This window comes from Amblyomma maculatum, chromosome 8 (assembly GCF_055883805.1).
Source record: "Amblyomma maculatum isolate TAMU_Amacu chromosome 8, ASM5588380v1, whole genome shotgun sequence".
NCBI lineage: Eukaryota > Metazoa > Arthropoda > Arachnida > Ixodida > Ixodidae > Amblyomma > Amblyomma maculatum.
In genome coordinates this window covers 20,236,113-20,257,554 of record NC_139351.1, presented here as the reverse complement: position 1 = coordinate 20,257,554, position 21,442 = coordinate 20,236,113, and the positions used below count along the sequence as shown (strand labels likewise).

General features: G+C 47.6%; 1 protein-coding gene across 1 annotated transcript in view; it reads right to left on the bottom strand.

Annotated features, from left to right (window-relative positions):
* Positions 1–2,362: 2,362 nt before the first annotated feature.
* The window catches only part of LOC146180674 (chitinase-3-like protein 1), a 38,007-nt gene continuing 18,927 nt past the window's right edge, over positions 2,363–21,442 (bottom strand). Inside the window, exons 7-9 of the mRNA XM_084577819.1 lie at positions 13,517–13,678; positions 12,187–12,300; positions 2,363–2,572 (exon numbers count right to left, since the gene is read on the bottom strand). Coding sequence (XP_084433945.1) covers positions 2,369–2,572; positions 12,187–12,300; positions 13,517–13,678 — 480 coding nt within the window. The 3' untranslated portion in view covers positions 2,363–2,368. The remainder of the gene's footprint in view (positions 2,573–12,186; positions 12,301–13,516; positions 13,679–21,442) is intronic.

The following is a 21,442-nucleotide window of genomic DNA, read 5'->3' as shown; positions in this document are numbered from 1 at the left end:
TGCCGCTGCGTATTTACTTACCGAGATAACATATTTCTTCAGTGTACTACATTGAAAGATGTCATGCACTATAAAGGGAGAGCTTCGAATGGTACTGTACAAAAAAAACTTTGACGTCTACATTGTTTACCAAATCGACAATATGAGCAAGGACTGACGCCGAGGAGGAGAATCGGTATAGCTTTCCAGGAATGGCGTACGGGCATTAGTAGGTAGCTGCGTTGCATGTGGCGTGGTGACTGCGTGGCTTGTGGACTGGTTCAATATTCTTCTAATGAGAACTGTTGCGCTGTTTCATGCCTGATATGATCACATTTTGCGAGAGGCGACGTAATACTGCCACCACGAAATGAAAAATAAAAATGGATCTATCCGCTGAAGCGAGAAGCGCAGCTTATGCCCGGGAGACAGAAGTATTTTTGAACACCGCTGAATGGAAAAGTTTCTCAGAGAGCACAGGTATATGGTTTATGTTCCGCGCCTCAGCGCCAGCGTGGGTGAGCTTCGTGAGCACCTCTGGTCGACTCGCCTCTATATCACAGGTCATAGATACATTGCCGTCTATGTAGCGCAATAAATGGAACAATCCAGATAACGGATGTGAATCGCATAAAGAGGCTAATTCGGAGGCACTTGAGTGGTGTACGGAACTACGTGGAGGTCCCTGGTGTTTCGTGGGTATTTCGTCAGCTCATTGAACAGTGGGTCCTCATTTCTGGCGGCTGTTCGCGCCGTTTTCATTTATCGCTTTCCCTCGCGCAGTCTTTTCGTTTTCTGTCTGACTCTCTTTTCAAAAAGAAATCAAAATCTTGGCCGTAAACAGCAAACCTGTCTACTTTATTGTCTATATATGCATTGTAGCGCCTCGCGGCGGTGGCTCTTTGGGGTTAGAGTGAATAACTGTTGAGTAGGGCAGCCTCGGTTAGATTCCAGCCGTGGCTGGAGAGTTTCGATGGATGCGTAACGTAAGGCGCCAAAGTTTTGTTTCATGGCAGTTCACGTGAACAAACTCCAAGCCGTAAAACTTATACAAAGCCACGGCCTCCCTTGTAGCCGATTCGTAGGTGTGCCGAGTTTCTGGGCTCTAGTATTGCTACCCTCGACTCACTAATCGTGCTGAAGATACTGAATTATGCAGAACAAACAATTTTACTCCATTCAGGTCAATTACTACGGTAGTAAGGCATTCCCACTACATCTGGGAACACTTCTGCTTAACTCGTCTGCCCTGAGAAGCACATTGCAGACCATATACTGTGGCTGAATCATTGCCAAGTTGGAGCCGTTCTTAAAATCCTGCTTTGTGCCAGCCTATATAGTGATGTCTTACGTAAGAAACCGTAGAAATCCTGGTAAGTTTCCTTTATAATATAAATATTTGATCCTGCAGTTTAGAATGTGTGCCGTTGTTGAAAGCGGGTAAAGCTAACTTGGGTTCTGTGGTTCAGCATTTTATTGGACTTCAGTTTCCAAACACATTTTTATTTCTATTTTTCTCTCTTTCTCTCTTCCGAATAATTCAATGAAGCACTTTTTGGTTACAGGAAATTCCATACCGTTACAATATTTATCATTAAATATAATTGCTTTTTATTTCTTGTACATCAGCGTTCTTTCCTGTGTGTTTTTAGAGTGTAGCCACCAACAAACATTTAGATTGAGCGGCGTTGGCTACTCTAGCTTAAAATGCAGGCACGGTAAACACGAAGTGCTGAGGAGGATGAAAGTAAGGCGATAGAAACGAGGAGGGGAGGAGGAGGAAATAAAAGTACGAGAGTACCATGGAAGGATAGAAGTATCGTGGAAGTAAGTGGAGGAAGGCGGAAGAGTCAGGGTATGATGAGAGTATCTGAATATGTGACAAAATGAACAAAGATAGGACGAGAGATGTGGAATTTGCAATGCTTCATCTGCGACGGCAGCTCCTGCAAAACGCTTCTGCCGAACAGAGGCTTGAATCCGCTCTTTCAGGCTGTGCGTCCCGTATGCATACACCTATCGTTCCAATACCACAGCATATGCGCTAACAACCGAGACAATTTTTTTTCCAAAAACACTTTCTGGCTTGCATTCGGGTACTGTCTTCGCTGCTCATCTATTGGTCTTAATACAGTGGAGAACATTATGGATAGGAATTTCAATGGACAAATATCCGTTCCGCATTAAAGCTTGACCTCTATTCCACGGAATAAAAGCGGTTTGAACTAGGCTGGTAGGTTTAAGATGAAAATTACATTACTGTGACCATGTACCTCGAGGTCGAAAGATAACACTTCTTCTAAGGAGGTGCGGAGGCTACATATAGCGTCCCGCAGTAATCCAGCAGAAAGGTCTCTGTCGTGAAAATTTTCATCTCGCAGCGCTTGTTTTATTCGCGACCAGAACGGCCAGCGGTCGCCTGTCCCTCCAGTCCGTCCTGCCCTGGCAGTGAGCGGTGGTAGAGGCGCATGGCGTGCTTGACGCTCTGCACCAGCGGGAAGTGCCTCTCAGAGCACACGCCCCGGATGTCGTCCTTCTCCACCTGAACCAGCATCACGCACAGGTCCGGGTACTTGCGCAGCGCCAGCCGCACCTACGTCACCATGCAGCAGACAAATGCCAAGATGGTCATGGGGCAAACCAGAAGTAGGGTATTATTTTGGCATAAACGCAACTGCGCTCACAAAGAACATGTGAATTAGCCGAAATTCGGGCTCGAGAACAACGTCTACATGCATCTTGAGCCAATGGCCAAATTTTACAAGGCGTAGAAAATTTGCTTTAGGTCTCAAAAATGCGGAAGAGTAATTTGCGCATAAACTCACACTAAATGACTCGCACACCTTTGTGTGATTGCTTCATATGCGAAATATCATGTGCAGCCGAATATTGCCAAGACATTTTAAAACCGCGTACGCAATCTTAAAGATAAGTAAAGATTAAAACAATTCAATAGCTGCCAGATGCCACTCTTACGAAGTTCTTATTGTTCTATTAAGTAAACAAATTAGACGACCTGTAAAATTTCTGCTGGCGTCTCTCATAGCCTGAGCCGCTTTGGGCCGTTAATCACCAAGAACCAAACCGAAATTCTTGTTTCTCCTTATATATGCGTTGGGTCTGATCTCAGAGTAAACATTTGAGGCGCATCATGACGAAACGAATGCATGGCTTAACTTGGGCCAGATATAGTAACTAAAATAGTAATAACATTACGGATACCGGGAATCTAAGTTACACCGAAAAACGCTTCAGGCATGTCGTCGCGTAGGTGTGTCGACGCGGGGCTGGTGGCACACTACTGAACTGATGAACAGGTTTATGCGGTCTGACACTGCTGCACATATCCATGATAGGAAATGCTCCGACAGTTGGTAAGGATTTCTAGAATACCAATTGGACGTTTGCCTAGAGTAGGCGCAGGCATCTTGAGTGACATGATGGTGCTTGTAACATAGTTCAACGTTAGCAAGCACTTTAGCCACGATGCTGACGTCAATGGCGATCATGCCGATGATGCGACAGGACAGAGCCTAAACAAGGAAACTGATAACGATATAGAATTCTATTACGCTGCTAAATAAAACATGTCTTGGTTGCCCATACCACTGAAAGCAGGATGACATTCTTCACCAGGGATAACGGCTCCCTTCATTTCTTGGGAAGTGAATCGTTGTTTTAAAGGGGACATGCCATGGTCATCCAATAAATTACACTTTTGTAGTCTGGCAGATAATAATGAACCTTTTTATTCTATTTCTGATATTTGAGTGCCGTAGGCGCAATACTTATTTCGAAATAAGTGGCTGAAGTTGATACTGCGAAGCTCTTCCCACCGATATCGGTAGCCATGTTGAATGCTTGGTGACGTCAAAGAGCGACACCGGCCAACGCATCGTCTGCTGATATGCCGGCGCCGATACTGTGCTATGTTCGTGCTTGCTAACATGAATAAATGCGCTCAGCATAGTTTTGAAAATGGAAGACAGACTGTAGCGAAGCGTTATTTTGTTCTTGCCAAGCCATGCACCTTCGGCGCGGCCGCCGCCATCGTCCTATGGCAGCACTGACCTCACTACCGTAAACAACGCCGCGAGGGCCATGCCTTCCGCGCGGGCCGTCCGGCGGATCCCTTGCGGCAGTGTAAGTAAACAATGTTACATTTTTTTTGTAACAATAATAGGGTTTAGAAAAACGAATTTCGAAAAATATGCTTCTTGTGAAGTGCCGAACCATACAGTAGAAGTTTTGGCTCACAGCCGGTGCGTTGCCCGTGTTCTTGTACGCTAGCTCTGCTGAAATCGTCGCGGAAAATAATCATTTCAATTATTACTAAACAGTGTAGATTAGAGTAAAGAACTTTCATGACCGATTAGTCCATTTACTAAAACTTCTCGCTGGTCTATTACGGAGTGCCGTCTGCTGTGGCTTCGCTGCGAAATAATTTAGGTTTAGCGATGAATAGGGAGAAGCAGACAGCCAAGGCGCTGTCGTCCTTCGCGATCACGGGAGTCGTTTCTGTAAGCTTGCGACATACGATGCTGTGAGACTAATGAGCTTGTGGTGGTGCTAAAATATTTATTGTGAGAACCAGGGTACATTACAAGGATTGAGGTGGTTCCTAATCCCGACTGGTGTATGTTAGGCCGTCCCTGGCAGTGACCGTTTCAGCCCAGACAACCAGCATCTTTTGCGCTGCTGGGTCCGATCTGAAGACCGCGATCTCCCAACCCTCTTAGTCCGGAGGCCCCAGTGGGGCAGTGGCTTGAAATGTTTGCATAAAAACATTATGTGATTGAAGGTGGCTCTAGGTGCGCCACATATACAGAATGTGGGGTCATTCCGGCCTAGGTATAGGACAACCGAGCTGGAGAGGGAAATATTTTGGCTTGTAGCTGTCACCAGATTATTTGATGAGGTTTTCAGACAGAGGTGTGAAGTAGGGGATATAAGAGTCGCTGTTCTCGGTAGTGAAGTGTTATGTCATGATAGGTGAGCAGTCTGTCGTGCGTGCTTCCCCAGTCTTCGGTATGACCCGCTCGGTTGACGTGCACTCGAGCAGTTGAGTGGGCTGCCGCTTTACCGGGGTTGCCTGCATGACCAAGTACCCAGACGATGTGAATGGACCGGGGAGCTGTGGAACCAGAGGTTAAGGTTTGATGGGCGACTGGGTGTATTTTCCCTCTTGCGAAATTTTGAATGGCCGTTTTAGTATCGCTGAAAATGAGTGTGGCAGTGGAAGAGGAGATGGCTAGCGCTATGGCTGCCTTTTCGGCTTCTGTCGACGTTTTTGATTTGACAGAGGCACGAACTGTGTGATTGAAGTTATAAGAAATCACAATGATGACATATGCCGCGGGGTAATTGTATTCTATCCCATCTATGTAGGCCGCTTCGGTGTCAGTCGCGTGTGCTTTGTGTAACGCCTTGGCTCGAGCTTCTCGTCGTGCCTTGTGGTGAGCAGGGTGGATATTTTTAGGTTGGGGTTGTGCGGTAAGGTGGTCCCGGATGTGTTGAGGGACTAGGTGGCTGTTTTCAGTGGGTGAACCAATTGGTTGGCGTTTCAGCGCGGCGAGGATAAACCTGCCCGTCTCTGTGGGGGAAAGTCTGTTGATCTGGGAAGTACGATGAGCTTCCACTACTTCTTGGATTTTGTTGTGTACTCCCATGTTTAGGAGGCGTATGGTAAGAGTATGTTTTAAGAGGTAAAGTGCGGTTTTGTATGCCTGACGAATGAGTGCGCCCACTTTCTCTGTTTCTGCCTTTGTAAGATTGAGATACGGGAGTGAATAGACCATTTGGCTGATGACGAATGCCTGTACAAGGTGCCGGAGATCGTGCTCTCGCATGCCTCTGTGCCTATTCGCTATTCGTTTGATGAGTCTGATAATTTGATGGGTGGTGATAGTCAGTTTCAAGAAACTTTCTGTGTTGAGTTAATTGTTTTGCAGGAACATTCCCATAACTCGAAGTTTGCTAACCTCGGGTACTTGGAGCCCATCTATGGTGATGTGTATGAAAGCATGTTTTTGCTTGGTAAGGTGGTGGTTTGGGTGGAGCGACAGGAGTTCGGATTTGGTGTGGGAGCATGCTAGGCCGATGGATGCTGCGTGCGTTGCCACTACGTCCGCTCCTGCTTAAGGTGTCCTCTGTTTCCTACATTTCACGTGCTTGCCCACAGGGTAATATCATCTGCATAGAGAGTGTGAGAGGTTTGGGATTTGTGTTAGTTTGTGAGAAATCGGGATGAAGGTCATGTTAAATAGTACGGAGGAGAGGACTGAACCCTGCGGGGTTCCGCGTTTGCCTAGACAGAAGGTGGGGGATTTTATTGGACCGAGTTTGAGTTCCGCGTGGTGGTCTGGATAAAGGCTACAATATATGAGTGCGCGCGTTCTCCTACCCCTAGTTTGGAGAGGGCGTCAAGGATTGAGTCATGTTGTACATTGTCAACTGCTTTGGTGAGGTCCAGAGCCAGTGTAGCTCTCGTGCGGTTTCGATGCTGCGGATGTAGAATTTCTTCGGAAATTTGAAGCATGATGTCTTGTGTGGATAGGTGGCTTCTGAATCCCAGCATCGTGTGTGGGAAGAGATGGCAAGTATACATGTGGTTGTGTAATCTGTTGGATTACATGCTCGAAAAGTTTTTCCATGCATAATGTGAGAGTGATTGGTCGGAGGTGGGTCATGTATCTCTCCGGCGACTGGTTTGTAGTTTGCTGTCACAGAATAGGCGGCATCCATTAATTTGCCCTTGTCGCATTTATACACACGCGGAATTGTTGTTCTGTAAACCCCATATGTTCACGGGACCTTTATATGTGACCATCGGTCGGGCGCGCGAGAACGCGTACGTGCACGTTGCCTCGGAACAGTATAGCTTTCCCTGTGTTAGCTACAACTCTCTCCATGCTCGAGCAGAAGACCACATGCTGCCTGTGTCGTACGTTCCCCACTCAAAGTCAGCCCTACTACGTCCAAAGTATAGAGCTTCCTTTGTCCGTATATTCTTTTTTCCCTGGCAATGTGACCCCCAGAAGAACCGAAGTTGGGGGTGTACGTGACTTGTTTTTGTTGTGCGTGATGTTTTTCAAACCTAAGATGGCGGCCATGGAGTGCTAAAGTGTGGTGTGTATGCGTGCGCCTTCCTCTGTGAGTGAACTACTTTGTGCGCTCTAAGTTTGTGTTTTGTTTTGGACTCCGACCCTGCGCACAAGGCATAGTCGACAAGGGCTTAAAAAGGAGCCGCCGAGGCCCCAAAGTCAATACGCCCAGTTCGCTCCAGAAGAAGGAAACCCGAGCTGCCACGTGCTCCCGGGGGTACCCGAGCGCCGCCGCCGGCACCGCATCCTCAGATCGCAAGCTGCACCGGCAGGATCGTCGCCTTCGAGTGCCGCCCGTCAGCGCCGACTAAGTGATGGACTGCCGCCACGTTCCCCGGTCAATTGTATGCTCGAAACTGCTCTGAACTTTCTTTCTCTTGCTGTTACTTGAATTGTTACTTTCATCCCGGAAAAGCATGACCCTGTATACGTAATTTGAAGTATTTTTTTTAGATTGTTTCTTCACTCATGTCGTTCCCTTTTAGAATGTTAATTGCTGCCTTCTAAAATGTTTTGTGTATTCCTCGTTCTGAGCCTCTAAACCTCTTCTTATTGTTGTTTCAAGTCAACGCGTCTTCGTCTCATTCTCTACGTTTGCTTACCGGCTACGCCGGGCATCGAACGACCACATCCCTCTTTTGTCATGTCTCGGTGATCACCTCCGGTGATTACCGAGCGCGTGACACTTGAACTTAAACAAAATGAGTAATTAATTGGACAAGGTATTTACTTTTGCATAATAAGTCTTTCACGGGGTCAAATTTAGTGTCGCTTTCAAAAATTAATATATTACTAATTTGCAGTTTATGACCAACACACACAAAACAAATTCTCATATGCTTTACTCTGTTTTAAGGAGAGTTGACATTATTCATACTCGCGTAATGGTTTATTGACATTGGCTCCAAAAAGCACGCACTTCATCATCAGCTCGGCACTAAGCTTTCCACGCCTACACACGACCAGTCAGATTTCCTGTGCAGTGAGAATTACTTTACAGTAATGGCACAGCGGGATACGTTCGCAGCTTTGCAGGCGTTGTCTAGTCAGGGCCAGGGTACACTAATTTGTCATTGCGACACAGACACGCGCAAGCTGCTGAAGACGTGGACAAAAAAAGCATAGGGCAGATTTCACTTACGTGTAAGACTGATGACACAGCAATCTTGTTTGTGTTTGTCCGACTCGGTTATCTATGGTTATACTTCTATATACGTGATTTCTACCTGTTGTCGATAGCTCCTCCTCCTCCCAAAATCAATGAACACTCAGTCATCAGTGAGTAAAAGTGTTAATTTTTGTACCATCATTCATTCGGGTTGAAGTTGGCCATGGACATTTACAACCGCTTCAGCCATGTCCCCCCCCCCCCCCCGCGTAAAGCCTACGTGAGTTGCGACACTGCGCGCAAAACTGCAGTTGCGGTTGGCGGAACCTTCAAGCACGCCACCGTCAAGATCTGTCGAAACAAGTCGAACGACGGCGAGCTTGAGATGGAGAGCTCAACGCCTTCATCCTTCAAGAAAGTAAAGTGCGTCATCGTGGACGAAATCAGTATAACATCACGCGGACCAGCTCGACGCCATCGACCGTTTATTATACCACTCAGTTACGTCATGTCCCCAAGGGCGTCTGCGGTTGCATTAGTTGTCTGCTCGGAAGGGAGCGTTAGGCGTCCGTGGGTGACGTCACTACTGCGAGCACATGCGACTGTGCATGATCCCCGGAAAACCCACCGGCTTAAACAGCATCGCTTTAAAAAATGGAAATGGCTTAACTGTTCTAGTTAGCGAAAAGAGCGGAAGCTCTAGTTAAGCAAAGTTACACACTGTGTCTCCTGGTTCTGTGCCGAGCCGTTCTCTCACTAGGCCCGGCCTCCATGGCGACAGGGAGCGACTACTTAAGTAGCTGCGGCGCTTATATAGTGCATGGGCGGAAGGGCGACGACAGCGAAAGAGCAACTGCGGCGGCGCATCACGGGGTTCGACACGTGCTTAGTGACGGGATCAGGGCAGTTGGGGAGCCCGGCGCAGCTGGGGAGGTGCTCATTGTAAAACGTCAGGTCTTCCTTCGGGATTAGAGTTTAAAATATCTTTCCTGTCGTTCAAAGTTGCAGCTCGAAGAATAAGTGCTTCGCTCTTTAAAAAATCACTAGACTGCGCTTAAGTTGGCTTAAGAGTGGAAATGGCGAAAGCTCATTTGTAGGACGTTTTCCTAACTGCATCGCTATTGTCATTTTCACCATCACTATCGCTACAATTATTGTTGTAACTAAATGAATCCTTATTTTTTCACTATTACCATCAGTATCCTTATAACTATGCAGCATCATTATAACTTGTCGCATCGTCATTGAAAGCACTATCATCTCCATGCAAGACAAGGAGAATTGCAGTTGGTGTCTCTCGGCTGATGATACGAAAGATAGTGTCTCGATTTCTGGTGGAGACATTTTTAAAGATTGTCGACTTCAAATAACCCTCATAGTGCCACTGCTAGGCTATGGAGATTTTAGGCACGAGAGCATAGTGCAGCTCCAACCGAGTGCAAACCACATCACCAAAAATAAAAGACAGGTATTCACATGCCTTAATTTCCTGATAAAATGAACGGTGGTGCAACAGCGACACTAACAAGGAAGAAACATAACTGTTAGTGTCTTTGTTGCACCACTGTTCATTTTATCATAAACTAACCCTCCTCTCAGGCCGTTATTCTTGATTTCCTGCAATCCGCGTTTTTTATTCTGACCCACTGGCCAATTTTCTGTATTTGGAAAATTTTGAGCAGTCAATCACTCAATTATTCTAGACGGAAGGTTTTTTCTATAGCATAGAATCTGCCACAATCTTGGAAAATAACCTTAAACTAATCTGAAGAAAAGCTGCTCTGCCGAGAGCCATACTGTCCGACCAGCAAGAGCTGATCCCGAAGGCCCGCAGGATGGCAGAAGTTATCGGAATCCTCGACTGTAAGTGCCGCCCACGCCTTCCGGACCACCAGTAACTTTTACTTATATAAAATGCTTTCACTAGCATGATCTAACTAGGCCGCGTTGAGGCAAAGACCAATAAGTAAAACTTTTACATATGATCGGCTTTACTCCAGTATTAGTATTCCCCGAGGTGGTGCATATTTTTGAATGGGGAGTCCTTACTCATTAGCATTCACCGAGACGTAGCCGTAAGGCTACAAAGAACAGTACACAACCCTGAAATAAATGTCGTAAATGACGGAGAGTTAGTCCCAGCAGGGGATTCGAATTTGGCACGAGTGCCTGCGAGGAGCAGTTGCTGTATCATTTTTTTCCCTGCAAGTGCCAAGCTTCCGTCATTATGGCTATGGTCGAATGCACACTTCACTTCCGGCGCTTTTCAGCCATTTCATTAACTCATTGGCGACTCGAGTAGTTTGCGCTAAATGCTCAATGGGACTGCCATGTGCGAGCCGTCGCAGTTAGACCGCTTTTCAGAGCGATGAACCTTTCAAGCCGCGGAGCCAGGTTCAAGGCATGGAATGGAAAAATTCGTCAATTCCCAAGTTTCTGCTGCATATAGAGATCCTATTTCGCATTCATATAAATTACTTGTGTGGCTCCTTATCAATTGTTAGTCATCTAATTTAAACTCATTAAATTATGGTGGTAGATAGGAAGGGTCTGCTCAGTATGGCTCATACTTACGCTTCTAAGGTAAGTAGATCTTTCGTGAGAAACAGTCATATAATATGCAGCAGCCACATGGTCCGAGCCAACTTCAAACTACAATACTGACCCAAGGACAGGATTGCGAATGACAGGTATTAGCACCTCTTGTGTAATAATAATTGTATTATAAGACTTTTAATCTGGCAACAACTTACAGGCCGAACATGTCAATGTTTTGCGCGACTAGTCGACGCTGTTATTTTCATTCAATGCGAAGGAGGTTTAGGAAAAATATTGGAACCCGGCTGCTGTGCTGCCGGCTAGTGAAATGAGCACGCAGTGGGCTAGGTTCGTATAGGAGGAGGGACAGTTGGGATAGGAGTGGTCGGTACTATATTGATAGAGGAAGGGGCAGGAGGAGGTAATCAGCGCACACATTTGGATGTGCCGAAGCAAGCCTCCGGTACTGTGAGTGACGGATGAGGAGGTAAGTAAGGGCGTTTATCAAGCCGAAGTTGGATGGTGGCCTCCTAAACCGTGCGCTGAAGGAAACTGAGAGGGCTTGAGCCATTAGATAAAAAGTGTGCGGTTAAGAGTCCCGCGGGCGAGTAGATATGGACCAAAATAGTGCCGTCACTCCCTGAATGCCCAAAAACGCCCAAAGAGCCGCGAGCGGTGCTCCGTGGCCGCATGACGACGAGCGACATTGAGTTGTAGGGCACATTGGACCCAAAGGGCGAGAAGATTGTTGTGATCCGGTATGGGTGGAAAGAGGCACGAGCGGAGGCTACAATGAAATGAATACATGCTTGAGCTAGTAACCGCTGACCTTAGCTAGAAAATGAAGGGCGGGTAAGCTTGGAGTCACGAGAAAGTTTCAGTTAACAGAAGAAATCCAGAAAGGAAGAGGCCCATGCAAGTTAGTATAGTGGTAGACGCCGAGAAACGAGTTTTAGAACAGAATTGTAGATGCCCACGATGGCGGTCTGAATGTGTTCAGTTGAGTGTGCGTGAATTACATGTGTGTCACAAGGCAAGGCAACTTGCATCGATTGAGTGGGCAACTGATTAAACATAAGTCTCGTGGAGATACGAGCGCCTTCTGCCCAAATGGCGAAAGAGGGTTACCCAGTTACAGCTGGCAAGAGCAGAGTGGAGGGCTTGTCTTCATGCAAACATCCATATTAACTTAATAGTGTCCTCCTCCATATCCTTCCCTAAATCAACGCTTCGGCACTCGCGGTTGGCTACCAACACCGTATGCCATCTTGATGAAAACCCTCAAAGAACCACGGAGATCAGCAGTCTCTCAAATATGCCTTTTTGTCACAGAGCTCTACTTCTGTCATGATGTCTCCACTTTCAATGGAAGCAACGGCGTTGAGTGCTGCTTCATTGTAATTGATCAATAATAATAAGATAAGGACGCAGATCAGAGTGAGTGAAAGGGTCGCTAACCTTTGCCGCGATGGTCTTCTCGGTGTCGTAGCCTACCCATGTCCTGCCACTACGCGCGTAGTAGCCGATGGCGGGCTCGATGTACTTCACCTCGTTCCAGTGCCTCTTGCAAATCTGAAAGCAAGAGATCGAAGAGGCTATGGAACAGACTCAGCGTGGCAAGTTAATAGACCTGCCTACAATATCCACCAGTTCCTTTTAAAGCAATAGTCAAGCAATCGTTGGCTAAATAAAACCACAAAAATTTGTGGCACCGGGAACAGGGGCGCGTAAGCTCAGCCTTTAAGGGTATGCGACCTGAGAACTTTAATGGCTCCCGTCTGCGGCAGCACTCGTTCGCCCTCTTTCAAGCAGCACATGCACTCTCCTATTTGCTCTATTGGTGACTCTAATGCTTCAAGCATACTTATTACCACAGAGCCATAAGCTACCACACTGAAAAAAAACAAACCCGATACAGAAGTAAAGAGCGTCTCTTCGTTGCCTAAGGGCAGTGTGTCTGGCCGGAGATCCAATGGTACTTGAGAACTCGATCTCACTGTCTCCCTTCCTGCTCAAAGGGGCGTCTCGAGTGGTTGCTGCTTTTAACTCGGTCATCTTACGCGGACTCGTGACGTAACGCTGTTCGCGGATCATTAAGTGCTTGGCTCTGTAGCCTGTCGACTATAACCTACCCAGAGGCATATTCGTGATTTTTCGCTCAGAACTCTGACAACCGCAAAGACAGGTATTCCGAAGAACGTAAAGCTGATAACGGTATGTTCCTGAAATGGGATTCTCATAAGGCTTAAGCAGACACTTTGGGTGAAATATAGCAATAGCCATAAACAGCCCATCGTCAAGAAAATGCAGCGTAGGCGTTGGCAGGCGCTTCCAACATTGTGGTCTCCATATATATGGCAACAGAACCTTCCTGAAACCTTGGATTCCGAGGTAGAAATGCTATACTGCTATATAAGCATGCGCGTTCGTGTAAATGTGGTTCAAGCGGGGCTGCATATTTGTGTTGGTTGGTCTTGCTCCTATTGTGGAAAATTACGACCGCATGTTTACTAGGACGTGTGAGATATATATTTGGGCGATTATCTAAGTGCATGTGCGCGAACGAAGATCCGTAAGGTGAGCAGGAAGAGAAAGCTAAAGCTACTAATTCTCTCGCGTCACACCCTCAAAAAGAGAGTTAAGTGAACAGGTTATTTACCTATGGTTGGTGGCTTCTGTCGCTCATAGCTAAAACAATGATTGCTGCTACTTCCAATAATAGCTTGTGCAGGGGCACTTTGGCTCCTGGATGCACTTCTGATACAAAGAAGGCCATGTGTACACTTGCCTCCCCGTACGAGGTGTCCTTGATGTGCTTCGCGGCCGCCCCGAGTCCATGCTGTGCGACATCCCGCAGTTCGAACTGGTTTCCACCCAGAGTGAGCGTGAAGCACAGGTGGGACTTGGGGGACCGGGCTGCCAGCTGGGCTATCTTGTCGATCTCATGACTCTGCGTGTGTCCAGGAAGAAGCAAGCGATGAAATAATTAAGACGATGACCGACACAAAAATATTAGGTGTCGAAAAGACGCCATCACAAACATCGCCCTGTGCGCAATTTACTCTCGTGGACGGGTCTTTTCTGCTGGTTTTTCTGTTATCATACATCAAGCGTCCGAAATACTGCGTTTCCTCAGTGCTATGGTTGAAAGGAGAAAGCAGGAGCATCACTAAACTTAGTTCTCGGTGTACATGTGTGTTCTGAACATTGTCTTCTCGGTCCTATATCATCTGTTATTACTGTTGAAAAATAATTCACGTGCACCTGGTGGACCAAAATTTTGTAGCGGCTATGAGAGACATCGTAGCAAAAGGCTAGAGGTAAACTGGCATCTAATGGCTGGCTTCCTGCGGCCTGATACGTAGAGATCGCCAAAGCGATCGAACAACTGAGGTGGAATGAATGTTGTATCACAAGTGGCGTCAAGCCTAAGTAGAAAAGGAAGCCCTGCAAATGGCTTCGAGCCCGATGCATTCGACCGATATTATGCCTCTCGTAAGAGTTTATGCGCTAAAATACAAGCTGGAACTACCGAAATGGGGTTGCAATCAGCGAGGAACTTCGGCATGTGTTAAGACACAATGCTTTAAAGAAGTGTAAAGCCGTTCCCGATTGCTCGAGAGCCTACGAAAATGGTGTACATGCAGCAAGTTAGCCCGCATATATCCCAGCCCATTTGCGCTTGCGCTGTTTGCATCTATGGCGACGGTATAGTAGCGTAAGGCTAGGAAATGCAATGTTGAGACATCCTTGTGCGAATTAATCCGGTCAAGTTACCAAATAACGTCCACAAGATATTCCTCGTATGTCATGTGGAGCAACTGTTACCATGATAACTGCTCACGAAGGCAGGCGTCTGAAGGTAGCGCCATGCTCCTACGCTCCGGTGTCAAGTGCCGGTGAGAGCTGACTGGTGTTCGGCGAACACTGTTAAAACCGAGCGCCTCATTGGCTGACATCGATCTTGCAACTTTTGAATCCCTTTGAAAGAGACGGTCACGTAGAAGAGGATAACGGAGCCATATCCTGGTCTTTAAACATAAGATGCAAGCAGTCGCGGACAATGATGAATTTCGTAGGGTATAGAAGCATGAATTAGTCCTTGCGAATAAATATAAGTTACATTCACGCTTTGCAGTGAAAACAAGGCCGCACACATCGGCTCGTATAGGATTGACTAAAAACTTGCTGTTAAGTTAGCTTTGTAGACTTGCAAACAATTTTAAAAGCGAAAGCTTTTAGTTATCGCTATGTAAATGATTTGCCGTGCGCGTGTTTGACCTTCAACCGAGGGGTAACCACATGGCATCTATGACTAGACCCTACCACCGTCGCCGAAACAAAGACACGGTGCTCGTTTCTGCCTAGTCATACAACAACCATGACGTCACTCAAACGTAGCAGCACTGGAGTCATGGAGCTCGCTCTGTCTATATAGCCTCCGCTTCTGCTGAAAAAGAATTTGGAGGACGCTTAAGCTTCGCCTTCAAGAGTGGAACGCGATAGCGTTATTGCACCTCTTTTGCACCGCCCACTCATTCGCTCGGTATGCTCTTGAGTCACACAAAAACATAGTTTGCCCCGCGCCGGACTTTGCACTCACGAATCACGCGGTGAGCGCCGAGCAACGCAGCGTTCGGCGCGGCAACGAAACGTGCGCCTGAGCAAGCGGAACGAACCAAAGAACTCGGTGTCTCGGAGGGAGAAAGCCGGGCAGCGACGCGCCATGAAGGCGGACGCGATCATGGGGCTGACGCCTTGATGGGATCGTCCTCTATCTCACTTGGGAGCACCACGCAGAAGCATGATTCCTCGGAAGCAGCTCGGCACACATCGCAGGGGACGCTTTCCCAGCAGAAGCGCTACGGCGCAGCGATCACGTCAGAGGCGTCCGGCATCAGACGCTGCACCTAGCAATCGCGCTGTGAGCGGAAAGAGGAGCCGCGTCGCCTAAACACCACTGTTCGAGTGACGCACGCTGAATGTTGGAAGGGGAGAGAGCGAGAAAACTTATTAAACGCAAGGGTATTGGGGCATCCTCGCACCGTTACCCGCGCGGCCCGAAGGGGAGAAGCGAGTGAGCAAAGATAGTGATCTAAAGAAATGAAAGACGCTTGATTCTACAACCCGTGAGGGTGCACGGCGAAACGTCAGGGGCGAGTTGCGCGCCACGTGTCGGGGCAGCGCCGCACATTGCGAGGAGGGGTTCTTCTGTGTTTGCCGCAAGATGGCTCTGCATGTGCGCAGAGCGCAGAAGAAATGTAGCGGAAACGTACTTCGGTACTCGTGTAACTGCGACTTCTGTAAGTAACATGCTCATAATTACCGATATACACCGCAGTATAAGGTTCTACGGCACGTTTCTAAGGCAACACCGCATTCACTAGAAGCGCTTTTGTACCGCTTTCAAGCATCGAACTCGTGGCTGAGTGATTCTGCTTCCGGCCACGACAGTGAACGGACGCAGGATGAAGGGCTCCTCAGGAGCGGCTTCAGCGGCCATGTCAGGCCGCGGTAACAGGACTGCTGAAAAGGACAACACTTACCAGGTCGTTTTGCCTGCACTTCCAACAGGTCGGTTTGTTTTGAATACCGTTTTTTTGCACGCCGATATCAGGGCCCGCCCGTACCGGGTGGAAGATTTCCGGGATGCTTTAGCACAACACTCGCTAATCCCCGATGTTATCGCTATGGGGGCGTATCGGATGAGCCACGTCTGGGCCGTCACTCTTAAGGATACTGAAGCCGTCAACAAGATTGTCAGTGTAGGTGAGCTGTCTGTGAAAAACGGTCGCTGCTTGGTGATTGACCCGGCGAACCAGGACGTGCGACTCAAACTTCACTGGCTACTTCACAACGTGCCAGATGAAGATGTTCGTGCTGCATTTGCGCCGTACGGAAAGGTGTCAGACGTTTCCCGGGAGCGCTGGCGTGTTAAAGGTATGCTGGAAAAGGGCTCTACAACTAGACTCGTCACGCTGAAGCTGAAAGCTGGCATGAAGCTCGACGACCTGCCGCATCAGCTGAATGTTAGCGGTGAGCTCGCGCTCGTCATTGTGCCAGGCAGACCCCCGTTGTGCCTACGCTGCCGGATTACGGGTCACATCCGCAAAGAGTGCCGGGTTCCTCGCTGCGGAACCTGCCGACGGTTCGGGCATGAAGACAACCAGTGTGCACGAACCTACGCTAGCATTGCCGGACCTGGGACCAGCGAAGACTCGTCCGAGTTAATTATGGACGAGGCGGATGCGGAGGAGGCTGCTGACACTAGAGGTCAGTCAACGAAACAGGACGCGCCTTCCATGACGGATTTAACAAAGGATAAGGTGACGGTCTCAAATGAAAAGAATGAACCTCGGCATGTCTTGAACGCTCCATCCCAGGACCATGAAAGCGAGTCAAAGGAAGGGTCAGAAGACTTAACCAAATTTTCTGACGCTGAGGATCATCTCAGTACTGAGCCTTCCTGTACTGATGCCATGGAGGTTGGGCCGGAAACAGCAGCCTTAATTGCCGCGAAACGTCCGCATGAGGAAAGCGTCGAGGAGACTCAGCTGCCAGGCGGTGTTTGTGGTGAGCCGCCCCCGAAAACTTCTGGCATCCGAAGAGCCACGTTAAGACCGAAGCCGAACTTCTCGGCCGGCACGCGGCAGGCGGGTAAACCGCCTCCGTAGTTTTTGTGGTGACCGGAACGATTTGTGGGTCGGCTGCCTACCGACCAGCGTCACGAACCTTCTACAACCAAGTGGTGCGTGTGTTAGCAAAAATGAAACAATGGGCTTGGAATTCGTTTGAATGCATCCCGACATTCTGCTGGCAGGACATTACACGCATGCATACGCCGCTGTTTGTCAGAAGCGGAGGCCACGCAACCATGAAGGTAGGCACCATGCCGGTACTGGCGTCTCTCTCTAGTACATGACTCTCAAGCTTAATTCGCCGTTACACGTAGCTACTTTAATGTTAGAGGACTGGGAGCGAGAAGGCGACAATGCCAGCTCAGTCGCCTCCTTGTGGATAATGATATAGATATAGCAGCCGTGCAAGAGTCAAAGATTGAGAGCCAAGAAAGCACTGACCGTATGGTGGCTTCTTTTCAAACAAACTTTTATGTGTGTGTATGCCATTCTGTTGGTGTATCGGGTGGATGCCTTTTATTTATACGTAACACGCTGGGAGTAAGCGTAGAGTCCGTTTTTGCCTGTCCAAGTGGTCGGCTTTTGGTTACCGATTTTACCTACTCTAATTTATGCTGGCGTGTTGTGTGTGTATGCTCCCAATTCAGGGCGTGAGCGTGAATTGTTTTTTCAGTCTATTGAGTTGTGGTTGAAGGTCGACAAAATCTTGCTTGTACTTGGTGACTACAACTGTGTGTGCGCAGCTGTGGACCGAGCGGCCAAGTGTAAACCTCGAAGAGACAGAAGCTCCGTGCTGTTGAATGCACTTGTGCATGAGTATAGCCTTGAGGATGTTGGTAGTGTGTTCTCCACTGGAAACCAGCCAGAGTTCACGCACTTTCAGCGAGACAGCCATGCTAGATTGGACAGGGTGTATGCCTCGGTAGATCTTGTTTCCCTATGTACTGCATATGAGGTCAAACCTGTGTCTTTCAGCGATCATTGTCTCGTGAGTGCAGTGTTTGGTCGCAAAGGAAAGAAATCGCGCTTTAACTGGTACCTATGGAAAATGAATGCCAAACTTCTCGCCGATGAAGAGTTCCTTACGGAAGTTAAGACCGAGTTTGAAAATCGTCTTGCTATGCGACCAGTAAGTTTTGCAGAGGAATGGGACAGCTTCAAAGAGTGGGTCAAATTGAAATCCATAGAAAAGAGCAGTAAGGTGCGGCATAAAGAGAAAGAAAAAGAAAAAGAACTGAATGAACAACTCCAGTTTTTTTTTAGCATGGGAAGTTCTGTGCCAGGGCATTTCGCCAGTAAAATACGAGAGATAAAAACCGATTTGGAAACAATCGACAGCGAAAGATACACAGCGGCTATCATACGTGCAAGGGCTGAAAAACTTTGGGCTGGAGAAGTGCCGACAAAACGAGCGCTCGCAGACGAAAAAAGATACGCCTGCCAGAAAGTAATAAGGAGTATAAGGTATGCCGGCCATATCACAGAAGATGCTAAAGATATTCAGCGTGCGGTAGCAGAGCACTTCGAAGAACTGCTTAGCGCTAAGCCTCAGACTGTAGGCGGCTTTCAAACAGATTTTCTAAGACTGATGCCTGCACTGGATGACGAAAGTAAAGCGCGCCTAGAAACACCGATAACGTTGCAGGAGATAGTATCTGCAATAGATGACCTGACAACTGGGAAGGCCCCTGGGCCGGATGGCCTAAGCGCTGCCTTCTTTAAAACGTTTCAGCAGTATGCGGCTCAGTTTTTGCTCTGTGTAATCACTGAAGCTTATGAACGTAATACTGTCCCATTGTCTTTCTCTACATCGCACATTGTTCTAATACCCAAGACAGATGATCCGGAGAAACGTCTGTTGGTGGGGTCATATCGACCGATTAGCCTCACCAATGTTGACTACAAGGTGTACATGAAGGTTTTAGCAAAACGACTGGAAAGCGTAATAAAGAAATTGGTTGGGTCTCATCAAACGTGCGGCATCAAGGGTCGATCCATTGCCACGAATATACATGTCGCAAGAACCGTACTAGAATGTGTTGATGCACTCGGTGGTCAGATAGCCATGATGAGTTAGATTTGGCGAAAGCCTTTTACCGTGTTTCTCACGAAATTCTGTTTTCCATTTTGGAGCATTCTAACCTTGGTGACGTCATAGTGGAGGGTGTTAAAATGGCATATGCGAACTGCACGACCCGTATTATAGTGAATGGTGAACTGACTGACAGCATCGCAGTACATTCATCGGTAAGGCAGGGCTGCCCACTCTCACCCCTGCTGTTTGCACTGTATTTAGAGCCACTTTGCTTGGCTATCATTGATAGCGATCGCATTTTAGGGTTCAAGCTGCAATCAGCACACGTGAAAATGCTAGCATATGCCGATGACATAGCAGTGTTTTGTGCAACTAGAAAGAGTATTTGTGAAGCCACGGGTGTCGTCCAAACATTTTGTGATCAAACGGGATGTAAGATCAATTGGGAGAAAAGCTCTGGGTTTTGGCACGGTGATTGGGACGTGACACCTGATTTCTTCTGTAAGCTGCGATGGTCTGCTCTCCCAACAGGATATCTAGGCGTGCCTTTAGAATGTTATCAAGATCCCAACGTGCACTGGATGGAAGAAACATCCAGAGCGAAAGAAAAAGCGGATGCCTGGCAAGGAAGGCAACTCTCAATATTTTCGCGCGCTTCTATTTGCAATGTTTTTCTTATTTCGAGGCTGTGGTACCTCAGGAATGTGTTGTGTGTCTCACGAACCTCAATTCAGAAAATGCACCGCGTTTTTGGTGTTTTTATATGGGCATCCACATGGGAAAAAACCGCCCGGACGAATTTGTTTATTTCTGTTAAAAGGGGCGGGCTTGGCCTTGCACATCTGTTCTTGCGTCAGGTGGTTTCGCGATTTATATTCCTCCGTGATCAAAAAGATACCTTTTTAAGAACCGTGATGCAAGTGCGATTACAGAGGCTGCTCCCTGAATGGATTGTGTCATGTGAAAACATGCCTGGTACTGTGACTGGCTACCTGCGCGAGGTTGTTTTTTCGTGCAAGTTGCTTGAAGTGCGGTTTTCTTTTGATTACCTTTACAATGTTCCTAGAAAAAAACTGTATAAAGATCTCATTGACGTGATGCTGCCGGTGCCTTTTTACCGGGCATTAAACTGTGGAGTCCCAGGGCAGGACGTTTTGAAAAGAGTTAAGAAGATGCCCGTGAGGCCATCAGCTAAAACATTCCTTTTCAAACTTCACTCTAATACGCTCCCTGTTAAAACCTGGCTGAATGAAAAAGGTATCTTCGTCCCATGGACAACAAATTGCCTGTTGTGCAAAAGACCGGAAACAATTGAACACGTTTTCTTACAGTGTTGGGATGCTGTCTTTCTATGGGACGTCCTCCAAAGGACAATTAAAAAGGAGCTTCCATTAACTCCTTACGGTATAAGATTTCTACCAGTGCAGAACGATGATGCACCTTATGAATTAATTATGCTTCTTGGCCTCCATAGTTTGTGGAAAACACGAATGCAGGTGCGTCATGCAGATATAGATACACGATCTTCGCGTGAAAACTTTATTGAAAGTGCTGTTTATATACGTGAAACTTTCATGAGGCAGCAGGATCCGCCACAATGGCATTGTCTCTTTGATGAGTTAGTGCACTTGAAAAGATTTTAGCCACGTACGCGTTAGCTCAAGTGTAGTTGACGTTTTTTATCATGTGTATTTTTGTTTTGTGTTTCACGGTAATAAAGAAAAAAAAAACTCGTGGCTGAGTGGCAGCGTCTCCGTCTCACACTCCGGAGACCCTGGTTCGATTCCCATCCAGCCCATCTTGGAAGTTGCTTTTTATTTATGAAGTGCATGCCGGGATTTATCGCTCACGACCAACGCCGCCGACGCCGACGACACCGGTCTTTCTGGGACACGAGCTCCTTAACGCTACCGCGTTGAAAGGGAACCCAAGGGTCGCAGCATGGCGCTGCAGGCGCCAGTGACAGCAACATCTCCGACCGGCTCCGCGTAACCTATCGGGCAGGCCGACGTGCACTGCTACTGACTTGCGTGCGTCTGCC